The following is a 24,587-nucleotide window of genomic DNA, read 5'->3' on the forward strand; positions in this document are numbered from 1 at the left end:
TGTCTGTCTCTGACAAATAAAGAAAATCTTAAAAAAAAAAAAAGAATGCTAAGAAGATAAGGTTTAGTTTAGTAAGGTTTGTTTATACAGCTAAATTTTACTTCAAAGCCTGAGCCCTTAACCACACCCATCTTTTATTCACTAGTCCTGTTAACTGGAATATTACCCTGAAGGTAAGTTCTAACTTGACTGGATCTAGACCGTTTATAATGAAACCTGTTACCTTGCATAAAGTAACCATTTTGAAGTCACAAAGGTTAGGAAATTCTCCTAAAGGAATGAAAATAGTTTACAGTTCCATCTAAACAAAGAATGTGTATACACAGCTTGAATTAGCCTATGTTTGCTTGTGTTGAGTACATTAATTCAAAAGGAAACTTGGTTTAAAAAATTCAATCTAAAAATAGGGCAAGTAGCATCACTTTTCCTTAAGAGACAAATAGGTGAAGGAGGGGGTGGCCTTATTCCGGCACCTTTTAAGGTAAAGGAGGAGGGAGTCTGCTTTTAACTCATTAGCCAATCAGACTCTGAGGCCACTTCTTAAAGCCGCTTCCTGTCTCTCCACTTACTCTCTCCGTTTTGGTGGTAGGCTGGTGAGTGTGCACTTAATTTTGCTCCCTAACTGTTTTGAATTTCTCTTCCATTTGAACCCTGTATCCTGATGGCAGGCCTTTATTTGGAGCAAGCATGGGGGAGTGTGTGTGAGTCACAAGGTGATTAATTTCGGCTGTGTGGCGCCTCGGGGTAGGCAGGGAAATGCTCTGCCTGGCTTATTTCCACATGGGTCTCTGCAGCACTGGGTCAGCCTTCCTTCCCCGAGACCCGGAAACAATAGACTCTGCTTCATGTATAGAGTGCCGGTGTTCCTGGAAATCGCCTGGATTCATTTTGCTTGGAGGGAAAGGTACTGTTATTATCCCAATGCTGTTTCGACTTATATCTCCCTGGGTAAGAGGGTAGACCTTGGGAGGAGTTTCAGACCAGTACACTTTAATTTTCTCGTGTCTGCAGGGCCCAGGTCCTTGCTGGGTTTGCAGGAGCTGTAGCAAATGTTGTCTTTGGCCTAGTCTTTGCTCAGAGCATTCCAGCTTTCTTAGTGAGCCTCGGCAGCAACCCCAGATATTTGATTTTACCGAGCCCTAAGAGGAGCTCCCAATTTTAATGTCGCCACTGTGGTGAGGGTTCCCTAAAAAGCCTAATATATACTAAAGAAGAAATCGGGCCTTAGCCCAGGACAAGCCTAAAGCAAGTACTAGCACCACAGTTTACTTCTCCAGTGACCTTGGGTGGGTGAGTGAACCATTATGAGGCTCCGCTTTTGAAAATCAAAATATACGAAGGCCAGGTATTATATTAAATGTTAGATACCTTCTAGAAGTAAACACTACATTTATTTTGGGTATCTTTTTTCTTATAAAAAGTTTTGCTTAGTGACCTTGAGTATAAATGGATTCCTATTTTCCTCCTTGATCTACATCAGTTTGAATATAATGTAGGTGTTCGCTGTTCTTACAGGCCCAAGGTGTGAAAGAAGTAAACTAGTGGATGGAATGTGGTAATAGACAGTTGTCGACTTATCATAATCCTTATAATTCTCAAGTTTTATTGTTAATGTTATCTTTTGAAAATAATACATTCACGTGGTTCAAAATTAAAAAGGGATCAAAGCGTGTATCACGACGTCTAGGCCACCTAATTCCCCACGGCCCTCACAGCATTAACAGTTTCTTGTGTGTCCTTTCTGAGATATTTTATGTAAGTATAAGCAAATACATGTATTTCACCCTCCCGTCTTCTTTACATACTCTACCAGTTATCTAACTTTTCCCACTTAGGATTTCCAAATGAATAAATAAAGAATATCCACATTCTTTTTTTTTTTTTTTTAAAGATTTTATTTATTTGTTAGAGAGCACAAGCAGGGGGAGTGGGAAGGGGAGCCAGAGAGGGAGAAGCAGCCTCCCCGCTGAGCTGAGAGCCTGATGCAGGGCTTGATCCCAGAACTCCGGGATCTTGACTGGAAGTTATGTAGCTGAAGGCAGACCCTTAACTGACTGAGCCACCCAGGCGCCCCCATCCACGTTCTTTATAATGGTTTTACCGTAATCTAATGTATGTGCATACCATAATTTATTTAAGCTTTATTGGTCAACATTTAGGTAGTTTACAGTCTTCTTATTGCCCCCACAATGAATAACCGTGTATATAATTCAGTTGTCACATATGACAGTTCAGGTGGTTTTTGATATATTTATAAGGACTCTAAACATGCAGTGCTTCCTGTTACTTATATTTATTTTGTGCACAGTGATGACCAGAAACCAACCAACACCATAAATGGCTTGATTGAGCAATAAAGGATTTTCTATTAAAAGCAAAACCACGCTGATGGCTTTTATGTGAATATATCTTTGCCCACTTCAGTTTAAGGGATGGTTTATTTTGCTGTGAACTTGTATTTAATGTTGAGAAGGAATGGCAGCATGAACCAGAGAAACTACATGGTTTTTGTATTCACCAAGGGCAGAGGGGGCATGTTTCCAGTGTTTACTTAGCAAAATGTGTGTTGGATATCTTTCTGAAATTATGGTGTTGAGTGGGTAAACTCATATTTTAGCATTAAGTTGGGGAAAATGGAAATGTTTTTTAGGATGTAAACATGCAAAATAAAAGCTTCTGGGAATCCCACCAAAGCTATATATATATATTTTTTTCTTTTTTAAGATTTTATTTATTTATTTATTTGAGAGAGAGAGAGAGGGAACACAAGCAGGGTGATCAGGAGAGGGAGAAGCAGGCTTTCCGCTGAGTAGGGAGCCTGGTGTGGGGCTCGATCCCAGGACCCTGGGATCATGACCTGAGCTAAAGGCAGACGCTTAATGACTGAACCACCCAGATGCCCCTATTTTTTTAAGTCTTTTTTTTGTTTTGGAGAAAATCACTTTATTCTAATTAATTCATAAATGAGAACATCACAGAAGGTGATTTAAGGAGGCACACAAACATCTGCCCAACCCCAAATTCAAACCATCTCAATGAACTATACAGTAAGAACAACCTTTTTCATTCCAGTTCTGAAGAAAGCTATATTTAATGATGAAGGAGAGGCTTAACTGGTGGTTTTACACTTTATATATTCACCATCAGTTATATTTTTATGCTAAATTAACTTGGTCATGAGAGATGATTTTCCATATCTTCAATTTGAACTTCTTGATTAAGCTAATCCATTTGCAGATCTGTACTACTTCAGTACCTCGCTGAAACCTTCACAAAGCTTCAGGTCACCCTGGTTCTGGGTACACTCCAGAAACTGTTTCATCTCAGAGTGGCATGGGCCAAACTGCTGGTGTGCTGGCTGGGTTCCCTGAGGCTCCTGGGTGAGTGATGTCAGGCCTTGAAGGCTCAGCATTGCCTCCTCCACCGAAGCCCCCAGTGATGGCATGACCTATCGTGTGCCCGACAGCAGAGCCCACAGCTACGCCAGCTGCAGCGGTTGCCATCTGGGCCACAAGACCTGGCTGCCGGGGTGCAGCAGCAGGTGAGCCGACAGCAGCTGGTGGAGCCGCTGCTGGTGCTGGTCTAGGCGCTGCTCTCATCTGAGGTGCCGGGCTGGCGGGAGGGGCCGTGCGGGAGGCGCGGCTCCGGCTTCCACGCGGCATCTTTTTTTAAGTCTTAAAAAGGCTAAAATCGGGTGCCTGGGTGGCTCAGTCGGTTAAGTGTCTGCTTTTGGCTGAGGTCGTGATCCCAGTATCCTGGGATCGAGTCCTGCATCAGGCTCCCCGCTCAGCAGGGAGTCTGCTTTTCCCTCTGCCTCTGCCCCTCTCCCTGCTCATGCACTCTCTCTCTCTCTCAAATAAATAAAATCTTAAAAAAAAAAAAACGGCTAAAATCATCTAGTTTTCCATTAGGAGTACCTTGCATTTGGAAGGACCTTATGAGGGATCTGAATGTCTTTCTCAGCTTCAAGATTATTGTGAAAAGTGAAATTGTTAGACAGGATTCCGTATTCCTATTCAGTAGTTGGGCGAGCTTGGACACTTAATAATAGAAACAACATATTAAGTATTTCACTACATGGCAGCTACTGTGCAAAGTATTTTATGTTTATTTTATCTCATTTAATCTTCCCAAGGGTCCTAAGAGGTAGGTGATATTTGTCTTCATTTTTCAGAAAGGGAATCAGAAGCTTAGAGAAGTTGAAAATATGTGGGGGAGTCAAGATTCAAATCCAGTTTTGTCTGACTTCAAAATCCATTATCTTAACCACTAAGCTGCCTGCCATTTAGACTCCAAACCTTGCTTGCAGACCTATAGAATGGAGATGACATAGTACTTGCAAAATGAGGTAAATATAGAAAGTGCTTTATAAATTCTGAGATAGACCAAGTATTATGAAATAGATAAAATGTCAGGTTACCAGAGTAGCAGTTTTACTGCCTCCTGTATTCTGATTTCAAGTTATTCTTTCCTGCTGTTTTGATGCAAAGCCCTTAGGTACTGTATTTTCATTTGTTACACCAGCAATGAGACTGGGGCTCTTGGTATGAGCTGAATGGTTGGTCTGTGTTCCTGAACTCCCCACTTTTATTTTCTATATGCTCTGAGAGGTTAAAAACAATCACTATTTCTTTTTCTTTCTTTTTTTTTAAGATTTTTAAATTTATTTGACAGGAGAGAGAGTACAAGCAGGGGTAGCGGCAGGCAAAGGGAGAGGGAGAGGCAGGCTCCCCGCTCAGCAGGGGGACTGATGTGGGACTCGAACCCAGGATCCTGGGATCATGACCTGAGCCGAAGGCAGATGCTTAACTGTCTGAGCCACCCAGGCACCCCAAAACAATGACTATTTCTAAAGTAGCTGACAGTGAGTGGGAAGCAAAACTTGGAATCTGTTCTGATAGCGGTGTCTTAGAGAGCTATCCCTAAAAGAGAGCCATGCCAAGTGACAGTTGGGCATTTACTTCCTATATGAAGTTTTGTATTGTTTTCCTTTTGTTTCAGGTTGAAGATGGAATCCATGGAGGAAGGAAGGCCTGGGTCTTCAGACCCCTGGCTGCCAGTCCAGAAGTGGCACTGTGAAAGCATCTGTAACATCTGCTGTAGATGCCCTAACAATCAAGTGGGCTTGGATTTGGACATTCTCAGTAGGAGTGGTTAAAGGCTGATGGGACCATAAAGCAAGTACTTGAACTTGGACTAAGATAGGCCTTAAAGTGTTCTCTATGTCCCATGTCTATGTGTCTTTTCTATCTAAAAAAGATAGGTTCTTTGAGTTGCTGTTATAACCTATAATGCTAGAGACAGAGTAGGCACTGAGTAGTTGGCATGGAACAGTGTACAACTGAGCAGTAGTAGTAATCTTAAAACAAAGCATCAGGTGATTTGGTATTAATCAATTTGTAGTTTGTATCAGGCCTTCATGAAGCACCTATTCACATAACGTAAAATGTACATTTTGGCCATGGGCACCAACACTTAGAAGCATTTATTTCTTACAGGGAACAAAATGCATGGGTCATTGATAGTTCATGGGGGAATTTACAAATTATGTACTTAAGCTCCCTCAATGCTCAGTAAATATGAAATGGCCTTCACGTGGTAGAATGACATTTGCTGAAGCATAGCTCGAGTCCTGCAGGGAGCATCATGTATTGGCAAAGGTATCATGTGTTTAACATCAGGATTTATGTCCTAAACTTTAGGTTATGTGCCAATGATACAGAGACCAGAACTTTTACAATCTAGGTTGTTTGTGAGATGATTCAAATAGAGAAGTTGCACCTTTATATATATATATATATATTCTCCTGTAGGGAATACTTGGATCATGGAGTTTTGAGGTAGACATTGTTAAAGCTGTAGAAACCTTGCACTTTAAGTCTTACTTCCTGTTTCTGTTCACTTGGTTAATCTAATATGCTGCCCATCTGAAAACATCTTACATAATTAGAGTATTATTCAACTATAGGACAGGAGTTAAAATAACACTTTGGTTATATGTCTCAGGTACTTAAAATACCTCAGTTTCCTTCTGACCTACTGTGCCACAATAGCATTCTCATTATATGCTGAAGCAAACCATCTTCTGTAGCTCTGCCTCTATTTCATGCAGGAAGTGGCGTGGCGAGGTGAAAATTGGGAGTTTCCACAGAACTGGATTTAAATCCTAGTTCTTAATAGCTAGGTGACCTTGGGAAATTTATTTAACTTCTCTGAGCCTCAAATTTCCCTGTAAATATGAGATTGTCAAGTTTGAGTGGGATGTTTTTTACAGTTCTTGATAGATAGTAGGAATTTTCAAGAATGGTAACCACTACTTCCTGTCAGTGTATTTTAGTCATACCCATCCTTTAAGGTGCTGCTGTCCAACAGAACTTTCTGTGATGATGGAAGTGTTTTTGTACATTTGTACATGTTTTGTATTGTTCAGTATGGTAGCCATTAGCCACATGTGGCTACCGAGCAATTACCATGTGATTGGTGTGATTGAAGAATTTAATTTTTAATTTAATTTAATTTTAATGGCTGAATGTGGTGTTACCTATTAGAGAATGCAATTTTTTTCTTTTCTTTTTTTTTAAGATTTTATTTATTATTTGACCCAAAGAGAAGGAGAGCACAGGCAGGAGGAGTGGCAGGCAGAAGGAGAGGGAGAAGCGGGCCTCCCCTACATGGGACTTGATCCCATGACCCTGAGATCATAACCTGAGCTGAAGGCAGACACTTACCTGACTGAGCCATTCAGGTGCCCTTGCAGTTTTTTTTCTTGTGATGAGAACTTTTAGGATCTCTCTTGGTAGCTTTCAACTCTACAATACAGTATTATTTTAAGTGCAATTTTAAGGCTCATTCAGGACCTGCACCTTTTATCTTCATGAAGATTTCTGTGACCAGTGATTATTATTCTTAGCATAGCTTGCTCTATTGCTTATTTGGTACTCCCCATGGACATGAATCTTGTCTTTCTAGCTAGATTTTATCTGAGGTTATAGATTTTTAAATCTTCACATTGCTTCATTGAAAGGAACATGATAAAAATATAACTAATATTTTTAGTAAGTTTTAAATTATCATTAAATGCAATATAAGAAACTTTCTAGTTAGTAATCTGGTGAGTAGGGAATAGTCTGAAGGTTGCCTGCAGTGATGAGTTTTGTGTCCAGACTTTTTCACCTAAAAGTTAGATTACACTCAAGTGTTGGAAGAGGAAAGTATGCTTTTTCTTATATTGCCATCTTGTGGCCAACTTGGGCGTCAAATGATGCTAATTCCATTTTGCTATGTCAGAGGAAGGTTTTCTTAGTTTATTGTGATAAATTTTTACCAAGAGTAAAGGTTAAATACAGTCAGCATTGGCTGAAATGAAATTGAAACATGCTTTGAAAAAAATGTTAACTATTTTGGATTACCTTCTCATTTTTTTTTTAAAGTAGACTCCACGCCCAAGGTGGGGCTTGAACTCAAAACCTTTCGATAGAGTTGCATGTTCTACAAACTGAGCCAGCCAGGGGCCCCAGATAGCCTTCTTATTTATCTTACGAGTTCCTGGCTCTTTCCTTTTTTTTTTTTTTTTTTTTAAGGATTTTGTGAGTTTAATGACTGGTTACAAGGGTTTTCTGCAGTTACACACCCTGCGGACTTGGAGAGGTTGGCAGTATTCCATGCCACTTACTCCCCATATTGCTGAATTTTTCCCATGGCTGTCAAGCTCTGGTTGCAGCCAGCACACGGCTCCTTCCTTTTCCGTACCTGTTCTCTTATTGTCAGGGTTTGGTTAGACTTACTGTATAGTTTTGTTTTTTTTTTAATTTTTTTATTGTTATGTTAATCACCATACATTACATCATTAGTTTTTGATGTAGTGTTCCATGATTCATTGTTTGTGCATAACACCCAGTGCTCCACGCAGAACGTGCCCTCTTTAATACCCATCACCAGGCTAACCCATCCCCCCCGCCCTCCTCCCCTCTAGAACCCTCAGTTTGTTTTTCAGAGTCCATCGTCTCATGGTTCGTCTCCCCCTCCGACTTACTCCCCTTCATTCTTCCCCTCCTGCTATCTTCTTCTTTTTCTTTTTTCTTAACATATGTTGCATTATTTGTTTCAGAGGTACAGATCTGTGATTCAACGGTCTTGCACAATTCACAGCACTGTATAGTTTTACCCAAACTTTTAAATTTATTTATTTATTTATTTATTTATTTATTTTTAAAGATTTTATTTGTTCATTTGAGAGAGAGAGAGAGAGAGAGCATGAGCAGGGGTGCGGGGCTGGGAGGGGGACCCAGGGAGAGGGAGAAGCAAACTCCCTGCTGAGCAGGGAGCCCAATGTGGGGCTCGATCCCAGGACCCTGGGATCATGACCTGAGCTGGAGGCAGATGCCCCCAAACTTTTAAATTTATACAAAAAGCTGAGCTTGTGTAAGAAGACCTGTCCTAATGTGATATTGAGTTTGGGCATTTCATGACGTTCTCCAAATAAATGAGTCAATTTATATTACTGACTGGAGGTTCATATAAAGAATGAAGTTTTCCTTGAGGTTAATTTTCCTTGAGGCTATACAGTATGACTTGGGAGTAGGCTGGTGTGCATTCAAGTCATATAATCGTTTTCTTTATTTACTTACTTTTTATTTTCCAGAGATGATACATCTGGAAAGATGATGCTTAGGTAGTTGGTAGATCATGTAGTTCAACTAATTCCTAGATAGAAGCTGATTCATTTGATACCAGAGGTAAGTGTAAAAGAAAACTATTTTTACTTCATTTGGATTTTTATTTTTATTTTTTAAAGATTTTACTTATTTATTTAACAGAGAGAGAAATAGCGAGAGAGGGAACACAAGCAGGGGGAGTGGGAGAGGGAGAAGCAGGCTTCCCACTGGGCAGGGAGCCCAATGTGGGACTTGATCCCAGGACTCTGGGATCATGACCTGAGCCAAAGGCAGACGCTTAACGACTGAGCCACCCAGGTGCCCCTTCATTTGGATTTTTAATCACTTACTAAGTTTTGGGGCCTGGTGCTCTTTGTGGCTGGAATTTGGTAGTTTAAAAAAGCCTTAGTTCTAACCTTAAGAGGGTTCACTTGGGTTAGAGATGAGGAGCCGGTGGTGGTTTGCCCTTCATCAGTCATTTTCAGTTTGCCATGATGAAATTCATGTTAAGTCTGTGTTTCAGCTGATCACCCTGATTAAACACATGCTCTGAGCAGACTAAAGCTAGGGCAAATGCCTGGAGTTGAAATCTGCTTCTTGGAATTCTTACTGGATTCTAGCCTCCAGTCCCAGGTAGTTCTTTTAAATCTTTGAATTATGGATCTGGACACTACAACACTTTGTTGTGCTTTGATCTTCGTGGTATCTTCTTGAGATAGGTAGAACCAGGGTCAGGAATCCTTAATCTAAATATTCAAACACTACAGAAAAAGCACTGATAACTGGTATAATTCTGTCAACCACTTTATTTGGCAGTTTTAAACTTACCACTATTTTATTATCTTTATGTAAGATTAAGAGAATCCCAGAGTTGGTTAAGTCAATTTTGTCAAGATCATAAAATGTGACACTATATAGTCATTTAAAAGTTATGATAGAGGTTTATCTTTTCTGGAAATGGAAGGGTATTTATGATACATTAAAAACAAATTATAGGGGCGCCTGTGTGGCTCAGTCATTAAGTGTCTGCCTTCAGCTCAGGTCGTGATCCCAGGATTCTGGGATCGAGTCCCACAGCGGGCTCCCTGCTCGGTGGGAAGCCTGCTTCTCCCTCTCCCACTCCCCCTGCTTGTGTTCCCTCTCTCGCTGTGTCTCTCTGTCAAATAAATAAATAAAATCTTTAAACAAACAAACAAACAAAAAACAAGTTATAGAGCAGTATGTGCAATCCTTTTTATGCTTAAACATTTTCATATACTTATGTTTACTTCAGAAATTATCTGACAGGATATTCTCAAATACCAGGGATTATTGTCTCTAGAATCGCATTCTAAGTATGATCTTGTTAACCTTTATTTTCTGACTTTATTATATTCATGTATTGTATAATTGAACCTACACGGAACAGGCTTCTATTCTTTACCTGTACTTGCACGTTTCAGCAGAGAATGGGGTACATATGAGGGAGAAATACATGAAATGCAAATAATTCAAAGTAACATCAGCATTTGAAATAGTTTTTAGTTTCGGCTATGTCTTTTGCAGAAATGAAGTTTCAGGAGACCAAAACTAGATCTGAGTCTCATTCTTTCCCAGCCTGGAATTCCTGGGTGCTATAGGTCCTGGATATACAATAGATGATGACAACATTTTTCTTTTATGGTAAGGCTTATGTTGAAATTGAGAAGCTTTGATATGCATATGAATCTTTGAAAATTCGGCTTTATGGTTTCATGACCAGCTGCTAAGTTGCTACAAAAATTTTTATTTTTTAAAAAAGGCAATTAAAGATGTTGAGAGGTTGCTTAGTATAATAGTTATACATGGATTCTGGAGTCAGACTGGGTTCAAACCCATCCTTTGTCACTTAATCAGCTATGTAACCTTAGCAAGTTTCTTAACAGCTCAGTGTCTGAGTGTCCTTATATCTTAGAAGATGAGAATAATAGTACTGGATTCAAAAGAATAGGATTTGACTTTGAAGATTAGATAATAAGTGCATGGGCTTAGAACATTGTTTAAGCATACAGTAATCGCTCAAAAGATGTAAGCTGTTTTATCATCAAAGTCCCTGTGCAGTTTTTGCTTATATGCATCTTTATGCCAATTGGCCTATACCTCATTATGTTTATCTCCAGCACACAAAGCCTAATTTATTCTAGAATTAGGCAAACTATGGTGATAAGGACTATATTGTGTATCTCTATATAACTGTTCCAGTAACTTTTTCTTTAGTTGATTGATCTTGTTTTGGCATCAATTTATTTATCATCTTATTCCTCATTTTGTCTCTAGCTGGTTTTGTCTCTCTAGCTGGTTCTTCTAGCTCTTAGTTGACTTAAAAATTTAGATGTAGTGATTCCTATTAAGAGTGACTTGAGGGCGCCTGGGTGGCTCAGTCATTAAGCGTCTGCCTTCGGCTCAGGTCATGATGGGATTGAGACCCATGTCGGGCTCCCTGCTCAGTGGGGAGTCTGCTTCTCCCTCTGACCCTCCCCCCCCATGCTCTCTCTCTCTCATTCTTTCTCTCTCAAATAAATAAAATCTTAGGAAAAAAAAGAGTGACTTGATAGCTTTATTTTTATAAATGTTCCTTAAAGCATTTATTAAAATGGTTGGAGATAAATTTTGATGGCTGTTCCTCTCACTGCTTGGAGCCTTAGGTAGTGGGATTTTAGTCCATCATATATCAAAGCTGACTTGTCTTCACTCAGGGCACCCTTTGGATGGGTTGGCCATCCGTTAGTGCCTTCTGATTTTTGCGGAGTCATACAATTACAAAGCAGGTGGTGAATCTAGATAAGAATTACCTGTGACTGAAAATAAAACTAATATGAAAACATGAGGATATAGTTTTTAGAAACCCCTTTGACTACAAAAGTATTTGAATAGCACTGACCTAGGACTATGAAAGAAAGAGGTCTAGTAAACTGATTCTGAGAGTTACTGAAACATTATACTCTGAAGTCATTAAATTTCAAGTGGTTTAATCAGTTTTCTACTGATGAGTTTCTACTGATCAGTTTTCTACTGAGTAGCTGTTTATACATTTCAAGGTAGTATTAAAAAATGTCTTTTTCTTTCCAGCATGAAGGTAGATGATTCTTCAAATTAAAGATGGAAGCTGACTTTTCGCACCAGAAATGGTTTATTGAATCAACTTGCAAAAATGTAAGAGGCACCAAAGGAAGGAGTAAAATATTTGCTTTTATCATTCTTAGATTCTTTGCTAGATTGTAAACTCCGTGAAAGCAGGAAAACTTCCTTATCTGTAATGCCTGGCCCAGAATAGATACTCAAAAATATGTGAAGTGAATTGAAACCTCCATTAAATTTTCTTTTAAGTCCCTGGAAAATGGCAACTATTTTAATGGCATTTCAGCAAGACATTTATTTATTTAAAGATTTTATTTATTTATTTATTTGACAGAGAGAGAGAGAGAGAGAGAGAGACAGTGAGAGAGGGAACACAAGCAGGGGGAGTGGGAGAGGGAGAAGCAGGCTTCCCATCGAGCTTGGAGCCTGATGTGGGGCTCAATCCCAGGACCCTGGGATCATGACCTGAGCCGAAGGCAGATGCTTAACGACTGAGCCACCCAGGCGTCCCTAGATCATGCTAACATTCTAAGATTCAATGATAATAGGAGAAATTGCTATCTTGAAATTCTTAGAGAAATGTGGTATATAAATAATATAACTGATAGGTACTTAGAATATCTACATAAGATCAATATTAAACTTTATGATTAAAAAAATCATTTTTGAAAGGTGAAAATAACCTGTAATTAAATGGTATAAGTGACGTGTAAGCACAAATTGTACAGTCAGATTTTATTCAGACCCTTACATTAGGAAGAATGGATTAAAGATCTATAAATGAAAAGCAAAACCTTAAACCTATAGAAAAACAAGGAATATGATGACATTGGAATAGACATAAACACAAAAAGGAAAGATTGATAAATTTGTGTACACTAAAATTCAAACTTAGGTTTGCATGCCATGTAACCAACAAAAGACTCCATATAAATCTAGAAAATGATCAAAGGATCTGAAAGAGTTAATTCACTGATGAGAATCCCTGAGTAGTCATTCACCTGAAAAGAAGCTTAATCTTACTAGTAATCAAAGAATTGCACATTAAAACAACATTCAGATACCATTTCACTGCCATCATAAGGGCAAAAATGAAAACAAAACAAAACAAAAAATTGACACTTGCATATGTTGCTGAGTGTAAAGCAATGTGATCTCATCTTTGCTGGTGGCAGTGAAATTTATTTGAAGTTGCTTATGCACGAACCCAGTCTCTAGGTATTATATTTTATAGGAATTCTTGTCATGTGTACTCAAGGAGACATGTACAGAAAGTTTATTGCAGTATTGATTTTAATTATAAAAACCTGGAAGAAATGTCCTTTAGAAGAATGGATAAATTGTGGTGTATTTGTAGTATTTGGCTGTTAAAGTGAATTAGTGCAAGATAGGTGTATTAACTTCACTACATCTCAAAAATAGGTTAATGAAATGGTGTATTGATAGGTGCTATGTGATAAGGTTTAATAGTTTTAGGACATGCAAAACAAGATTAAGGTATACATATATACTAAAAATATAAAAGCATGCATGAGAGTGATAAATACCCAAATCTGGCTTGTTTACCTCTGGAGAGGTAGGAGGAAAATCAGGAGGCTTCAGCTGTATTTGTAATGTGTTACTTCATTAAAAAAATATCATATGTGAGAAGGATTTCAGTTTATTAAAGCTGAGTGATGGTCATTCTTCACACATTTTTTGTATGCTTGATATTTAATAATAAAAACCAAAATTAAAAAAAAAAGTTCTTTTTGGTGGATGGATCTTTGTATCTCAGCCTTGATTGTTTTCAGTAATCTCATCCCCAGGAGCACTCTAGAAAAGAGCCAGTGAAGGGTTTGTTTATGCCATAACAGGAGAGGACACAGTGCCACTGAGAAGCAGGTTAGTTCAGTTCCTGGTGTTCCAGATTAATTAAGACTTTGTAGCACCCTGCTCCCTTTTATTCTATCTGGCAAAACGTGTTGGCAAAAAAAAAAAAAAGTATACATACATATACATATATATATATGTATATATGTTACTCCTACGGGCTTTTAGCCAAATGGGTTGGAAATTTGAAACTGATTTGGTGGGAAAATCGGGTGGGGAACACTAAGGTTTGGGGAATCAGTGGTCTTAATGATGAAGCAGGAAGAGATCATATTGCAGTACAAAGGTTTAAGTTAGATCACAAAGTTAGGTACTGGCTGAATTTGAATGCTTTGTGTTTTCTAACTTTGAGATTGTACTCCTTTGTTGTACTACATTTGCCATTGTTAAATTCAGAAAATGCACAAAAGGCTCAGATAGCCAAAATAGATGTTAGGGGTTTACACATGAACCCCCAACCTTGTTGGGGAATCCAATTTGTACCACTGGAATTAAGTTACCACTCTAAACTCTAAAGACATTTTAGGAAATTTATACAAAGGTCAAGAGACCCTTTCTAATTACTGTGAACAAGCTGCAAGTAGATAGAAAACTAGCAGAAAGTTGTTTAGTTAGGACAGGTTTTTGTTTGAAGAAGAATGGGTTAGTATTAGAGATTCACTACCCAGAAAGGGGTTTGCGGGGCCTTGGTGTCCATTGTGTTGCTGATTCATTGGATTGTATCTGTTACTAATTCACAATGGGGTCACACGTGGACAGGTGGCCGGCCACAAAAGACAGCATTAAGGCTTGTATTCCAAGGACCCCTCAAGCCCTCAGCTTAGTTCCTAATATGATTCTAACAGACTCCTCTAGATTGAGCAGAAAATCACAGTTTACAAAGAACAGAAAAGAAAGTGACAGGTAAGAGCATTAGGGTAAAACAGGCACAAACATTTAAACAATTACAAGTAGGTCCAGGAGAACACACAGGCAGAGCACCTCAAAAAAGCTGACACCCGATCGATCCTCTCGCTTCATTACAGGCGTTGTAATGAATGTTCGTAACACAGATTCTAAACCAAGAAAAAGTTCCATTTTAGGTGTATATAGAGGATGTGTAAAAGCTAGAAAGATGTCTTTATCAAAATGGATTAGAAAAATAAAATGGCAGAATCTACCTCAACATCGAGGTGGTAGCTATCCAATTACAGGTATCTCAAATTTCTGGAACTTTTTCCTGAAACTATTTAGCAAGTCTGTGCTGCCCAGCCGGTCCTCCCCAAGAGTTCCCAGGACAAACACAACACCTGCGTGTACTCAGGTAGGGGCACAAGCCGGCCCTGTTAGCTTCTCAACTGTCCCACTCTCCGCCCTGCTCTTACTCAGGAGACTCTGACCTCGAATGTTATACCCAGGATAGCCTAGGATGTTACTTTTGTGCCAATTGAGGGCAGTAAACGGCACTCCATGACAGTATCTGTGGGGCTCCCAAGTGGGAAACAAGGACTATGCTCAGGGGGATTCACGCCCTCACAGCGCCTGAGACGCGCGTGCGTGGGGATATGCGCCTGAGTTTAGGTGCCACAGCCTGACAGGTCCCAGGATCCTGAGCGGCCGGAAGCCCTGTGCCCGCCCCCCGGCAGGCTCCAGGGCCACCCTGCGCATGCGTTCTGTGTCTTACTGGAGAGGCACTGCGAATCCTTGCTAGCGTAGTCTAGAGTTGTGGAGGCAACGGCGTTTTCCCGCGCTTTTTCTGGGCGCCTCAGGTTAGTTATTTTATTTGTATTATTATTGTTATTTTCTCTGTAGAGTGCAGAAAGCAGGCCAAGAACTCCAGAGTGAGTCTAATTCCCAAAAACTTGGCCCTCGGTAACTTGGGACAGTTCACCGAATTGGCTCTTTACCCCCAGTCGTGGAAAATTTGGAATTAGCTGCACCTCCCGCTCTGCCTAAGAAGGTTCTCAGCTTTAAAACTTCCCAGCTCTTCAGCTTCTCCTATGCCTATTATCCTGCTGGAGGTAAAATAGGCCTTATGACTCCTGCTGCAAAGTGCCATTTACCCTTGGAGACTAACTCAGTGGGTACTTTGGGGTAAAGATGTCAGAGCGTCCTCCTGGACCCCTGTGACCAAGGCAACATTTTTTTTTTAATTTATTTATTTGACAGAGAGACACAGCGAGAGAGGGAACACAAGCAGGGGGAGCGGGAGAAGCAGGCTTCCCGCGGGGCAGGGAGCCCGATGTGGGGCTCGATCCCAGGACCCCGGGATCATGACCTGAGCCGAAGGCAGACGCTCAACGACTGAGCCACCCAGGCGCCCGAACATTTTTTTTTTTAATCAAGGCAACATTCTTGACAGAATTTGTTGGTTAATAAATGTGTTAAATATGAATATTTTCCTTGGTGTATAATTGGTGTGTCACAGTTATTTCATACAATATATGATTTTGGTATATCCAGAATATTGCTGTCCAGTTTGGGTTAGTAAAAGTAGTGAGAGTGGACACTATATTGAAAAGTAACTTCAGAGTATTTATTTACTTAAAAGTATTTATTTAGTTTTACAAACTTTTACTGACAGTATAGCATTCAATAGTATTTATATTAATGGTGAATTATTTGATGATAAAATAAATCAGCTTTTGTACAGATTTTCAGGTTTCATAATGGTCATTTGCTTGGATGAATTAAATTATTTTCCATTTAATACTATCAGATTACTACTGTTTTTTAGGTAAGGCAACACAGGTAAAGGATATGAAAAACCTAAAAAGTAACTTATAAAACACTTTTCACTAAAGAATGGCTGAAATTGGTGCCTGGACTTATATCTGCCAAGTGTGAGAAGTGGTACTAAAATATTCTAGCAAACTATGGATGATAGTAAATTTGGCTTTTTTGTTTAGGTATTGAGGAATGGCAAAAGGCACTAACTAATTTTTATTTGTACTTTGTAAATGTTCCTAAACTTTATTTTCCATGTACATATTATTTTTGGCTTTAGTAAGATTTGGACCACTTGTGTCTTTAATTTTTTCTCTAAAAATTTTTCTCATGGGCTTTTTAGGGGTTTACACAAGCGAGCACAGTTAATATTGTTGAGTGACTGAAATCTATAATATGTTGATTATAATAAATACAAACAATAAAATATATTATTTTATCATAATAAAATGAAAACATGCTCTATTTCATTTTCATTGAAATATGACTTATTTGACCTTTCCATTTACCCCTTATTAGGATTCTTTTCAGCATCTGGAGACTTCACTCTGTGTTATGTCTTTGTGTGAAGACATGCTGCTTTGTAACTATCGCAAATGTCGCCTCAAACTCTCTGGTTATGCGTGGGTCACTGCCTGCTCTCACATCTTCTGTGATCAGCATGGCAGTGGTGAGTTTAGTCGTTCACCAGCTATCTGCCCTGCCTGCAATAGTACCCTTTCTGGAAAGCTAGACATTGTCCGCACAGAACTCAGTCCATCAGAGGAATATAAAGCCATGGTATTGGCAGGACTTCGACCAGAGATTGTGTTGGACATTAGCTCTCGTGCACTGGCCTTCTGGACGTATCAGGTTAGTGCTTAGGCTAGTTTTTCTGGAGAGTATGATTTGAGGCATATGTGGAAGCTTCTAATGTTTTTCCTTCATTGTGTTTATATTCATTTTTTTTCAAGATTTTATTTTTATTTGTCAGAGAGAGAGAGAGAGAGAGCGCACAAGCAGGGTGAGTGGCAGGCAGAGGGAGAAGCAGGCTCCCTGCTGAGTAAGGAGCCCAATGCAGGACTCGATCCCAGGACCCTGGGATCATGACCTGAGATGAAGGCAGACGCTTGACCGACTGAGCCACACAAGCGTCCCTCATTTTTTATGAATATATAGAAAACATTCTTTTTAATAATTTTTTAAAAGATTTATTTATTTATTTAATTATTTGAGAGAGCATGAGAGAGAGTGTGTGAGAGAGAGAGAGCGCACAAGCAGTGAGGAGGGGCAGAGGGGCCCAATTTGGGATTGGATCCTAGGACCATAGGATCATGACCTGAGCCAAAGGTGGACGCTCAACTGACTGAGCCACCTAGGCATCCCAATAAATGTTTTTTGTTGTTGTTGTTAAAGAAATAGGTTTATTGTTGGAAATCCAAAAGAAAGAAAATAAAAAATGAACTATAATTCCATAACTTAGAGATCATTGTTGATATTTTTATTTTGGTATTACTGGACTTTTTCTGTGTATAAATATATATTTTGTCTGAAAGTAAGAGTAATATCAGTTAAAGCTGACATTATGCTTATGAATATTTTATTACGTATTTTTCAATTAGCTATTCTATAATCATAATTTTAATAATTGTATCATAATTTATTTTCAAGCTATAAAAAAGTTGCTAAGATTAAATTCCTGAAAATGGATAAATATATTTCAAAGTTGTAAAAATTGCAGTATTTTGGGATGCCTGGTGGCTCAGTCAGTTAAGCATCCGACTCTTGATTTCAGCTCAGGTCATGGTCTCAGGATTGTGAGATCAAGACCCCAAGTCCGGCTCCAAGCTGAGTGTGGAGCCTGCTTAAGATTCTCTCCCTCTCCCTCTTCCCCTCCCCTGTGTGCTCTTCTCTCTCTCTCTCTCTCTCTCTCTCTCAATAAATAAATAAATAAATAAATAAATAAATAAATAAATAAATAAAAGTTGCAGTATTTTATTTTTTATTTATTTTTTAAAGATTTCATTTTATGTAATCTCTATACCCAATGTGGGGCTTGAACTCACAACCCCAAGATCAAGAATTGCATGCTTTGAGCCAGCCAGGTGCCCCCAAAATTGCAGTATTTTAAAATTGCCCTCCAGTTAGGCCTGGGGCCTATTATTTTGTGTTCCCTTAAGTGTATGAAAGTGCTTGATTCTCCATACTTTCTACTCACCAATTAGATATGAGTAAAGTAGAATCTCATTATTCTTTTTTTTAATTATGTTATGTTAATCACCATACATTACATCATTAGTTTTTGATGTAGTGTTCCATGATTCATTGTTTGCGTATAACACCCAGTGCTCCATGCAGAACGTGCCCTCTTTAATACCCATCACGAGGCTAACCCATCCCCCCACCCCGGTCCCCTCTAGAACCCTTAGTTTGTTTTTCAGAGTACATAGTCTCTCATGGTTCATCTCCCCTTCCGAGAATCTCATTATTCTTTAAATATGCCTTTCTTGGATGACTTTTAGATGAAAACATTTTCTTGTATTTTTTTCATGTATTTTTCTTTTATGAATTGCCTGTTTCAATTTGCTTATTTCAATTGCTGTAGGTTTTTTTTCCTTACTGATTTGTTAAGAATTCTCTATGTATTTAAGTCAGATGTTACAAGAAATTTTCTCTTTTTTTCAGTTCTTTTATTAGTATGATTTTTAAATTGGCCTTTTTTTATTGTTGAGTTCTAAGAGTTCTTTGTATGTTTTGGATAATAGTCTTTTATGAGATACGTCTTTTACAGATTTTTTTTTTAAAGATTTTATTTATTTGACAGAGAGAGACACAGCGAGAGAGGGAACACAAGCAGGAGGAGTAGGAGAGGGAGAAGCAGGCTTCCCTCTGAGCAAGGAGCCTGAGCAAGGAGCCTGATGCGGGGCTTGATCCCAGGACCCTGGGACCATGACCCGAGCCGAAGGCAGTCGCTTAACGACTGAGCCACCCAGGCGCCCCACAAATATTTTCTCTCAGTCTATGGCTTGTCTTTTCATTCTCTTGACATTGTCTTTTGCAGAGCAGAAATTTTTAATTTTAATGAAGTCTGGCTTATCAATTCTTTCTTTTGTAGATTGTGCTTGCTGGTGTTGCATCTAAAAAGTCACCATCAAACCAGAGATCGTTTAGATTTGCTCCTCTGTTATCTTATAGGAATCTTATAGTTTCATGTTTACATTTAGGTCTGTGATTCATATTGAGTTAATTTCGGTGAAGGTTGTACAGTCTATGTTTAGATACAATGTGACCTCAGTATTCTGCTGGCTATTGCCCCAAAGCTGCTCTCAGTTACTTGCCTTGTTGCCCTTTGCAACATGGCTACTTGCTTCTACAAAGCCAGCAAGTGCTACTAAGGCAGACTTTATAGTCTTATGTAATGTACTCATGAAGCAGCATCCTGTCATTTTTCCTGTATTCTAGTCACAGTTTCTGTCCACATTCAAGGGGAGGATCTAAGTACAAGGAGGCAGGGATAATTGGAGACTATCTTAAAATCTGTTCTCCACAGTGTGGATTACTTGAAATATGAAATTATTTCTTAAAAACCTTAAGACTCCATGTCACTTGTTAAGGTTAGACAAATACTTCTTTTGTTAGTATAATGGTATCAGTTTGAAAGTGTTCCTCCAGAATTTTTTCCTATGCAGTTAGTGACACAGTGTATTATTTTCTATAATAACCATCCTATTGTACATCTAGTTTGCTTAACCTGGTTCTAAATGTTCAATTAATAACATCCCAGTGTAAGTCTTTCTTTTTCTTTTGCATTTAAAGTTTTACAATATATAACTTAAAAATCTTTTTTTGGGGACAGGTACATCAGGAACGTCTCTATCAAGAATATAATTTCAGCAAGGCTGAGGGCCATCTGAAACAGATGGAGAAGATATATACTCAGCAAATACAGAGTAAGGATGTAGAATTGACCTCTATGAAGGGGGAGGTCACCTCCATGAAGAAAGTGCTAGAAGAATATAAGAAAAAGTTCAGTGACATCTCTGAGAAACTTATGGAACGAAATCGTCAGTATCAAAAGCTCCAAGGCCTCTATGATAGCCTTAGGCTGCGAAACATCACTATTGCTAACCAAGAAAGTACCCTTGAACCATCCATGATTGCACAGTCTGGTGTTTTTGGCTTTCCATTAGGTAAGAAGGGACATGTAATATCCAAAAACTGTTCTTTAAATCTTTCACATTGTGTTCTGCACAGTTCCAGGAAGTCAGTGGAGACTCCAAAGGCCTAGAGTGGTGTAGGCTCCAGATTCTTCATCCATTTCTCAACATGTACATCTTTGCTTTTATCTATTTTATTTGCTTGTGGTTAAGTTACATCTTCAATGTAAACAGAGAATAAATCTTTCCAAAATAAAAGTTTGCAAATTGGTACTTTAAGTGAAAAGCTACTTCCTTGGGGTAGTAATAATAGTATTAGCGGCCATTTGTTGATTCCTTACTACGTGCTAGGCACTGTTAGAATTTTACATGTATTCCTGTTATTTTTCAAAACTTTATGATGTAGTTATTATTATCCTTATTTTACAGATGAGAAAACTAAGGCACAGAAAGTTTAAGTAAATTGGTCAAGGTCACAAAACTATCTTCAGAGCCCACACAACCATCTCCTTCCTCAAGAAGGCCATGTTCAGTTTCTTTCACATGGCAATACTGATTGTACAGTTCTTAAGTTATTGTTGGTTGTTTGGTTGGTTCACTTTTGTTCATTTATCAAATATTTATCAAACATATTTCATGTTCTAGGCTGCTAGACATAATCCTAGGCAATGAGAATATAAGGATTATCCAGATAAGATTCCTGCCTTCTGGAAGTGCATAATCTAGGAAGCTACCAGTTCTTTTTTGCTCTCTAGGTGCTTTGGCAAATGCAATGAATCTCATATCTCTTCCTGAGTTCTCCTCTTTATACTACTCTTAATATAACAGAATCCAATAGATTTTTATTAATAAAAATTATTTTTTGCATATAAAAAAGTGAGGTTTCTTGTGCTTGATTTTCCTAAACGTATATTTTTTTGAATTATAGGCTGAGGGAAAAGATTTAGTGGGGGAGGAGATGTCCTAGAAAGGGCAGGAAGTAATGAGGTGTATCAGATAGAAGAATTGAAACAAAAACAAGTTTTTGCTTAACTTTCAGTTAGTCATAATTATAATTTAGTCAATCAAAGTGTTATTGTATATTAACATTGTAGATATTTTTTCCTTGTTACGATCCACATTTATTTTGATTTCTTTCATATTCACTAGTTCTTTCCTGTTCCACTTTTTATGTACACTTACCTTTTTACTTTCACCTCTTGCTACAGTTGTTGGCTTGAAGCAGGTATAGTCTGCATTCTCCTTTAGTTACATGTTCCCTTTAAAACTTGTAGAAGCCAAAGAATGGCTCGGTGGAAGTTGTTAAATGCTTATTTAATCAGATTTATTGTCTGATTTTTCTTAAGGTTATTCTAATTGGTCTTGGATCATGAGTATATGCCAGTTTTTCATAGTTATCGTATATTTTCTAGAGTGTTTATGGCAATCTTTAAAAGAAAAATTATTCTTAAAGAACCTGGGATAAAAGGTTTTATACACACACAATATTCCTTTGAAGTAGATTACCTGGATAATGAATAAAATTATGAATTGTAAGTTCTAGCTTTACTAAAAGCATATTTCATTGTGTCAAATTACTTTTGGCAATGAGGTCATGGCTATTGGAAACTGCGTCACAGCAGAAGGTATGGTATGTACTGTGGTCGTAGGAGGGAGTGGGAGCCATCATAGCCCTTTTCTTTATCCAACGTTAGGTTTATATTTTACTGTCTCATAGGAGTTGAGTTCTGTTAAAATATTTATTAAATAATTTTGTGTTTTTGTTCCTAAAGATCTGTAAGAAATAGATGCTTAAGTTTCTCCCCCCCTTTTTTTTTCCTAGGGAACAACTCCAAGTTTCCTTTGGACAGTACACCAGTTCGAAATCGGGGTGGTGGAGATGGAGATCTTCACTTCAGACCGTTTTTTGTGGGTTCTCCCAGAGCACCTGAACCCAGCAACAGCTTTTTTAGTTTTGCCTCTCCAAGTCATGAATTAGAGCAGCAGCAAATCTCTAGCAGGGCCTTTAAAGTAAAAAGAATTTAGCTCACTTTACAGATTATTTCTCTGTTCACTCTTAGTGATCTCGTTTAGCACATAATCTTTATTCTAGTTAGAAGGAGATCACCAACCTTTGTGTGCTATTACATTTTCAACTTAATGAGGAACTCAGTGTCAGCAGGAGTGGCTTTAGGGTCTGGCATCTTTTTCTGTTTCCATCATTTAAAGTGTGAGCATTATATTAAACTCAAATTTACTGTGACTGTTGAGTTTTCACCAGTAGTGAAAAGGTTACAGTATTACTGCTTGTTTTGTAGATCACCATTTGTTTTCTGTCTGTGTTATTTCCAACTGAACTAGGTGTTTATGTATATGTATATAAGCACGTATGTTATATATCTACATGTCACTTTATATTCTGGTATTTATGCATATATGTATATATGCTTTCCTTTATATTGATATTTTGCTGTATTTGCCAGCATATTTATGTGAAGATTTTGGTCTCAGGAAATGGCAGGTGAATCTGTAGCTTGTTATTTGGGTATGTTCCTTTATTTGTATATATTTATGTATCTGCCCTTGTATTAGTTTGTTTGGAGGTATGCTCATGTTGGTGAATAAGAATACAATTTGATGCTTGTATGTTGTCTGTTTTTCTATTTTTTTAAATTTTGTTGTCTGTATTTCTGATTAAAAATGATTTGCAGTGATAAAGTTATTTTGTAAAGTTGATTTTTTGGCATTTATTTTAAAATGAAATGACTCTTTACCCTTTTGCCAGCAGTGCCTTATTTAGGAATACACTCTTACCCCAGAAAACTTACAATATGTTATTGATCTCAAGAGATTATATTAATTAAAATACTTTTAAAGACTTATTCCTTGTTTTCCTTTATTAAGTAGCATTTCTGATCACTATCACAAATAACTTATTTGAACCATAGAACTGGGGCACCTGGGTGGCTCAGTGGGTTGTGTCCAACTCTTGATTTCTTTGGTTAACTGTCCGACTCTTGATTTCGGCTCAGGTCATGATCTCAGGGTCCTGAGATAGGGCCTTGGGTCTGGCTCATTGCTCAGTGGGGAGTCTGCTTCAGGTCTGCTCTCTCCCTCCGCCTCTCCTCCCCTGCACACGCTCTCTCAAATAAATCTTAAAAAACAAACTAACAAACATGGACCCAAGAAAGAAATTTGAAGAATATTTTCAGTTTACATCCTCTTAGTGGCATGACTTGAAAGCATACTGGTTGCAGAAGCAGAACATCTGGGATCTAATTATGTTTTTTTCCCATATATTGGTTGTGAATTTGAGTTTAAACTTTCTGGGATTGCTATATCTGGAAATGAGGGACTGAATTAAATTATCCTGTAAACCTTTTCTAACTTAAATTTCATTATTTTTATTGGTTTGGGAGGAATTACAGTAGAATTATCTAAATACCAAATCCCATTGTAATTTGGGTTAATAAAGTCATACTGAAAGCTTTTGAGGATATTTTATATTTAGTCATAGAAAGACAAGTGAATATCTTTGCTTTACATAATTGATAGCAAGTAATGTTTTCTTCCTTAGTAGTATAGAATATTAAATCTCTTCAAAAACATTTTTTACTATATCCCAAAGCTAAAATGGTGTCTGAGAAAGAGGATGAAAAGTCCTGACTTAAAAGTTTTAAAACATCTCTTCCCAGTTCATAGCTGTTAACACAGATTTTATAGATTACATTACAAAGTATTTTTCCTCCCTATGCAGTTTTAAATTTTGTTGGAAAATGGTGTGGGGAAATAATTTTATGTGTCTTCATGATTTCTGCCTTGAATCTTTGCTTCTTGTGTTAGGTTTATGGGATCAGTTTGAAATACAAGTAAGCTATAATTAAAAAATAAAGAGAATTTCTTAGGACATTACATGCTACTTTGAAAAAGTTACTTATTGAAGAGCTTAATATATTCACATGTCACCAGTTCAAAAGGTGTAAAAAAGGCATGGAGTGAGGTCTACCTTTCACCCCCGTCCCCCAGTCACTCACTTCACTTTTCTGAAAGCAACTACTGTTGGCAGTATCTTGTGTATCTTTCAGAGACAGTCTATGTGGAAGCAACTTTTATGTAAAAATTATGTTTATTTTTAAATAGTATG

General features: G+C 38.1%; 1 protein-coding gene, 2 non-coding genes and 1 pseudogene across 7 annotated transcripts; 3 read left to right on the forward strand and 1 right to left on the reverse strand.

The window, feature by feature from the left end:
* The first annotated feature begins 594 nt into the window (after nucleotides 1–594).
* Nucleotides 595–23,277, forward strand: CCNB1IP1 (cyclin B1 interacting protein 1). Of its 5 annotated transcripts, XM_088024703.1 has the most exons (7): nucleotides 595–904; nucleotides 5,002–5,181; nucleotides 10,200–10,316; nucleotides 11,742–11,825; nucleotides 16,848–17,180; nucleotides 20,164–20,497; nucleotides 22,287–23,277. In XM_088024703.1, exons 4-7 carry the CDS (start codon nucleotides 11,772–11,774, stop codon nucleotides 22,487–22,489), a joined length of 924 nt encoding a protein of 307 aa, XP_087880829.1. In that variant the 5' UTR covers nucleotides 595–904; nucleotides 5,002–5,181; nucleotides 10,200–10,316; nucleotides 11,742–11,771; the 3' UTR covers nucleotides 22,490–23,277. The 5 variants fall into 5 exon arrangements, with proteins under 5 accessions (XP_087880829.1, XP_087880830.1, XP_027975339.1 ...); XM_088024704.1 differs by lacking the exon at nucleotides 10,200–10,316 and having other exon boundaries at nucleotides 5,002–5,177; XM_028119538.2 differs by lacking the exons at nucleotides 595–904; nucleotides 5,002–5,181 and having other exon boundaries at nucleotides 9,863–10,316.
* Nucleotides 3,218–3,662, reverse strand: LOC114221424 (coiled-coil-helix-coiled-coil-helix domain-containing protein 2 pseudogene; annotated as a pseudogene).
* Nucleotides 9,138–9,214, forward strand: LOC114221485 (small nucleolar RNA SNORD126). The gene has a single exon (XR_003611744.1). It is a non-coding gene; the product is annotated as a small nucleolar RNA SNORD126 (small nucleolar RNA).
* Nucleotides 11,284–11,431, forward strand: LOC114221483 (small nucleolar RNA SNORA79). Its single transcript, XR_003611743.1, has one exon. It is a non-coding gene; the product is annotated as a small nucleolar RNA SNORA79 (small nucleolar RNA).
* Nucleotides 23,278–24,587: the final 1,310 nt, after the last annotated feature.

This window comes from Eumetopias jubatus, unplaced genomic scaffold (assembly GCF_037043125.1).
Source record: "Eumetopias jubatus isolate StellerSeaLion01/CBP00866 unplaced genomic scaffold, mEumJub1_p1.0 scaffold_7, whole genome shotgun sequence".
In the NCBI taxonomy this organism is placed as follows: domain Eukaryota; kingdom Metazoa; phylum Chordata; class Mammalia; order Carnivora; family Otariidae; genus Eumetopias; species Eumetopias jubatus.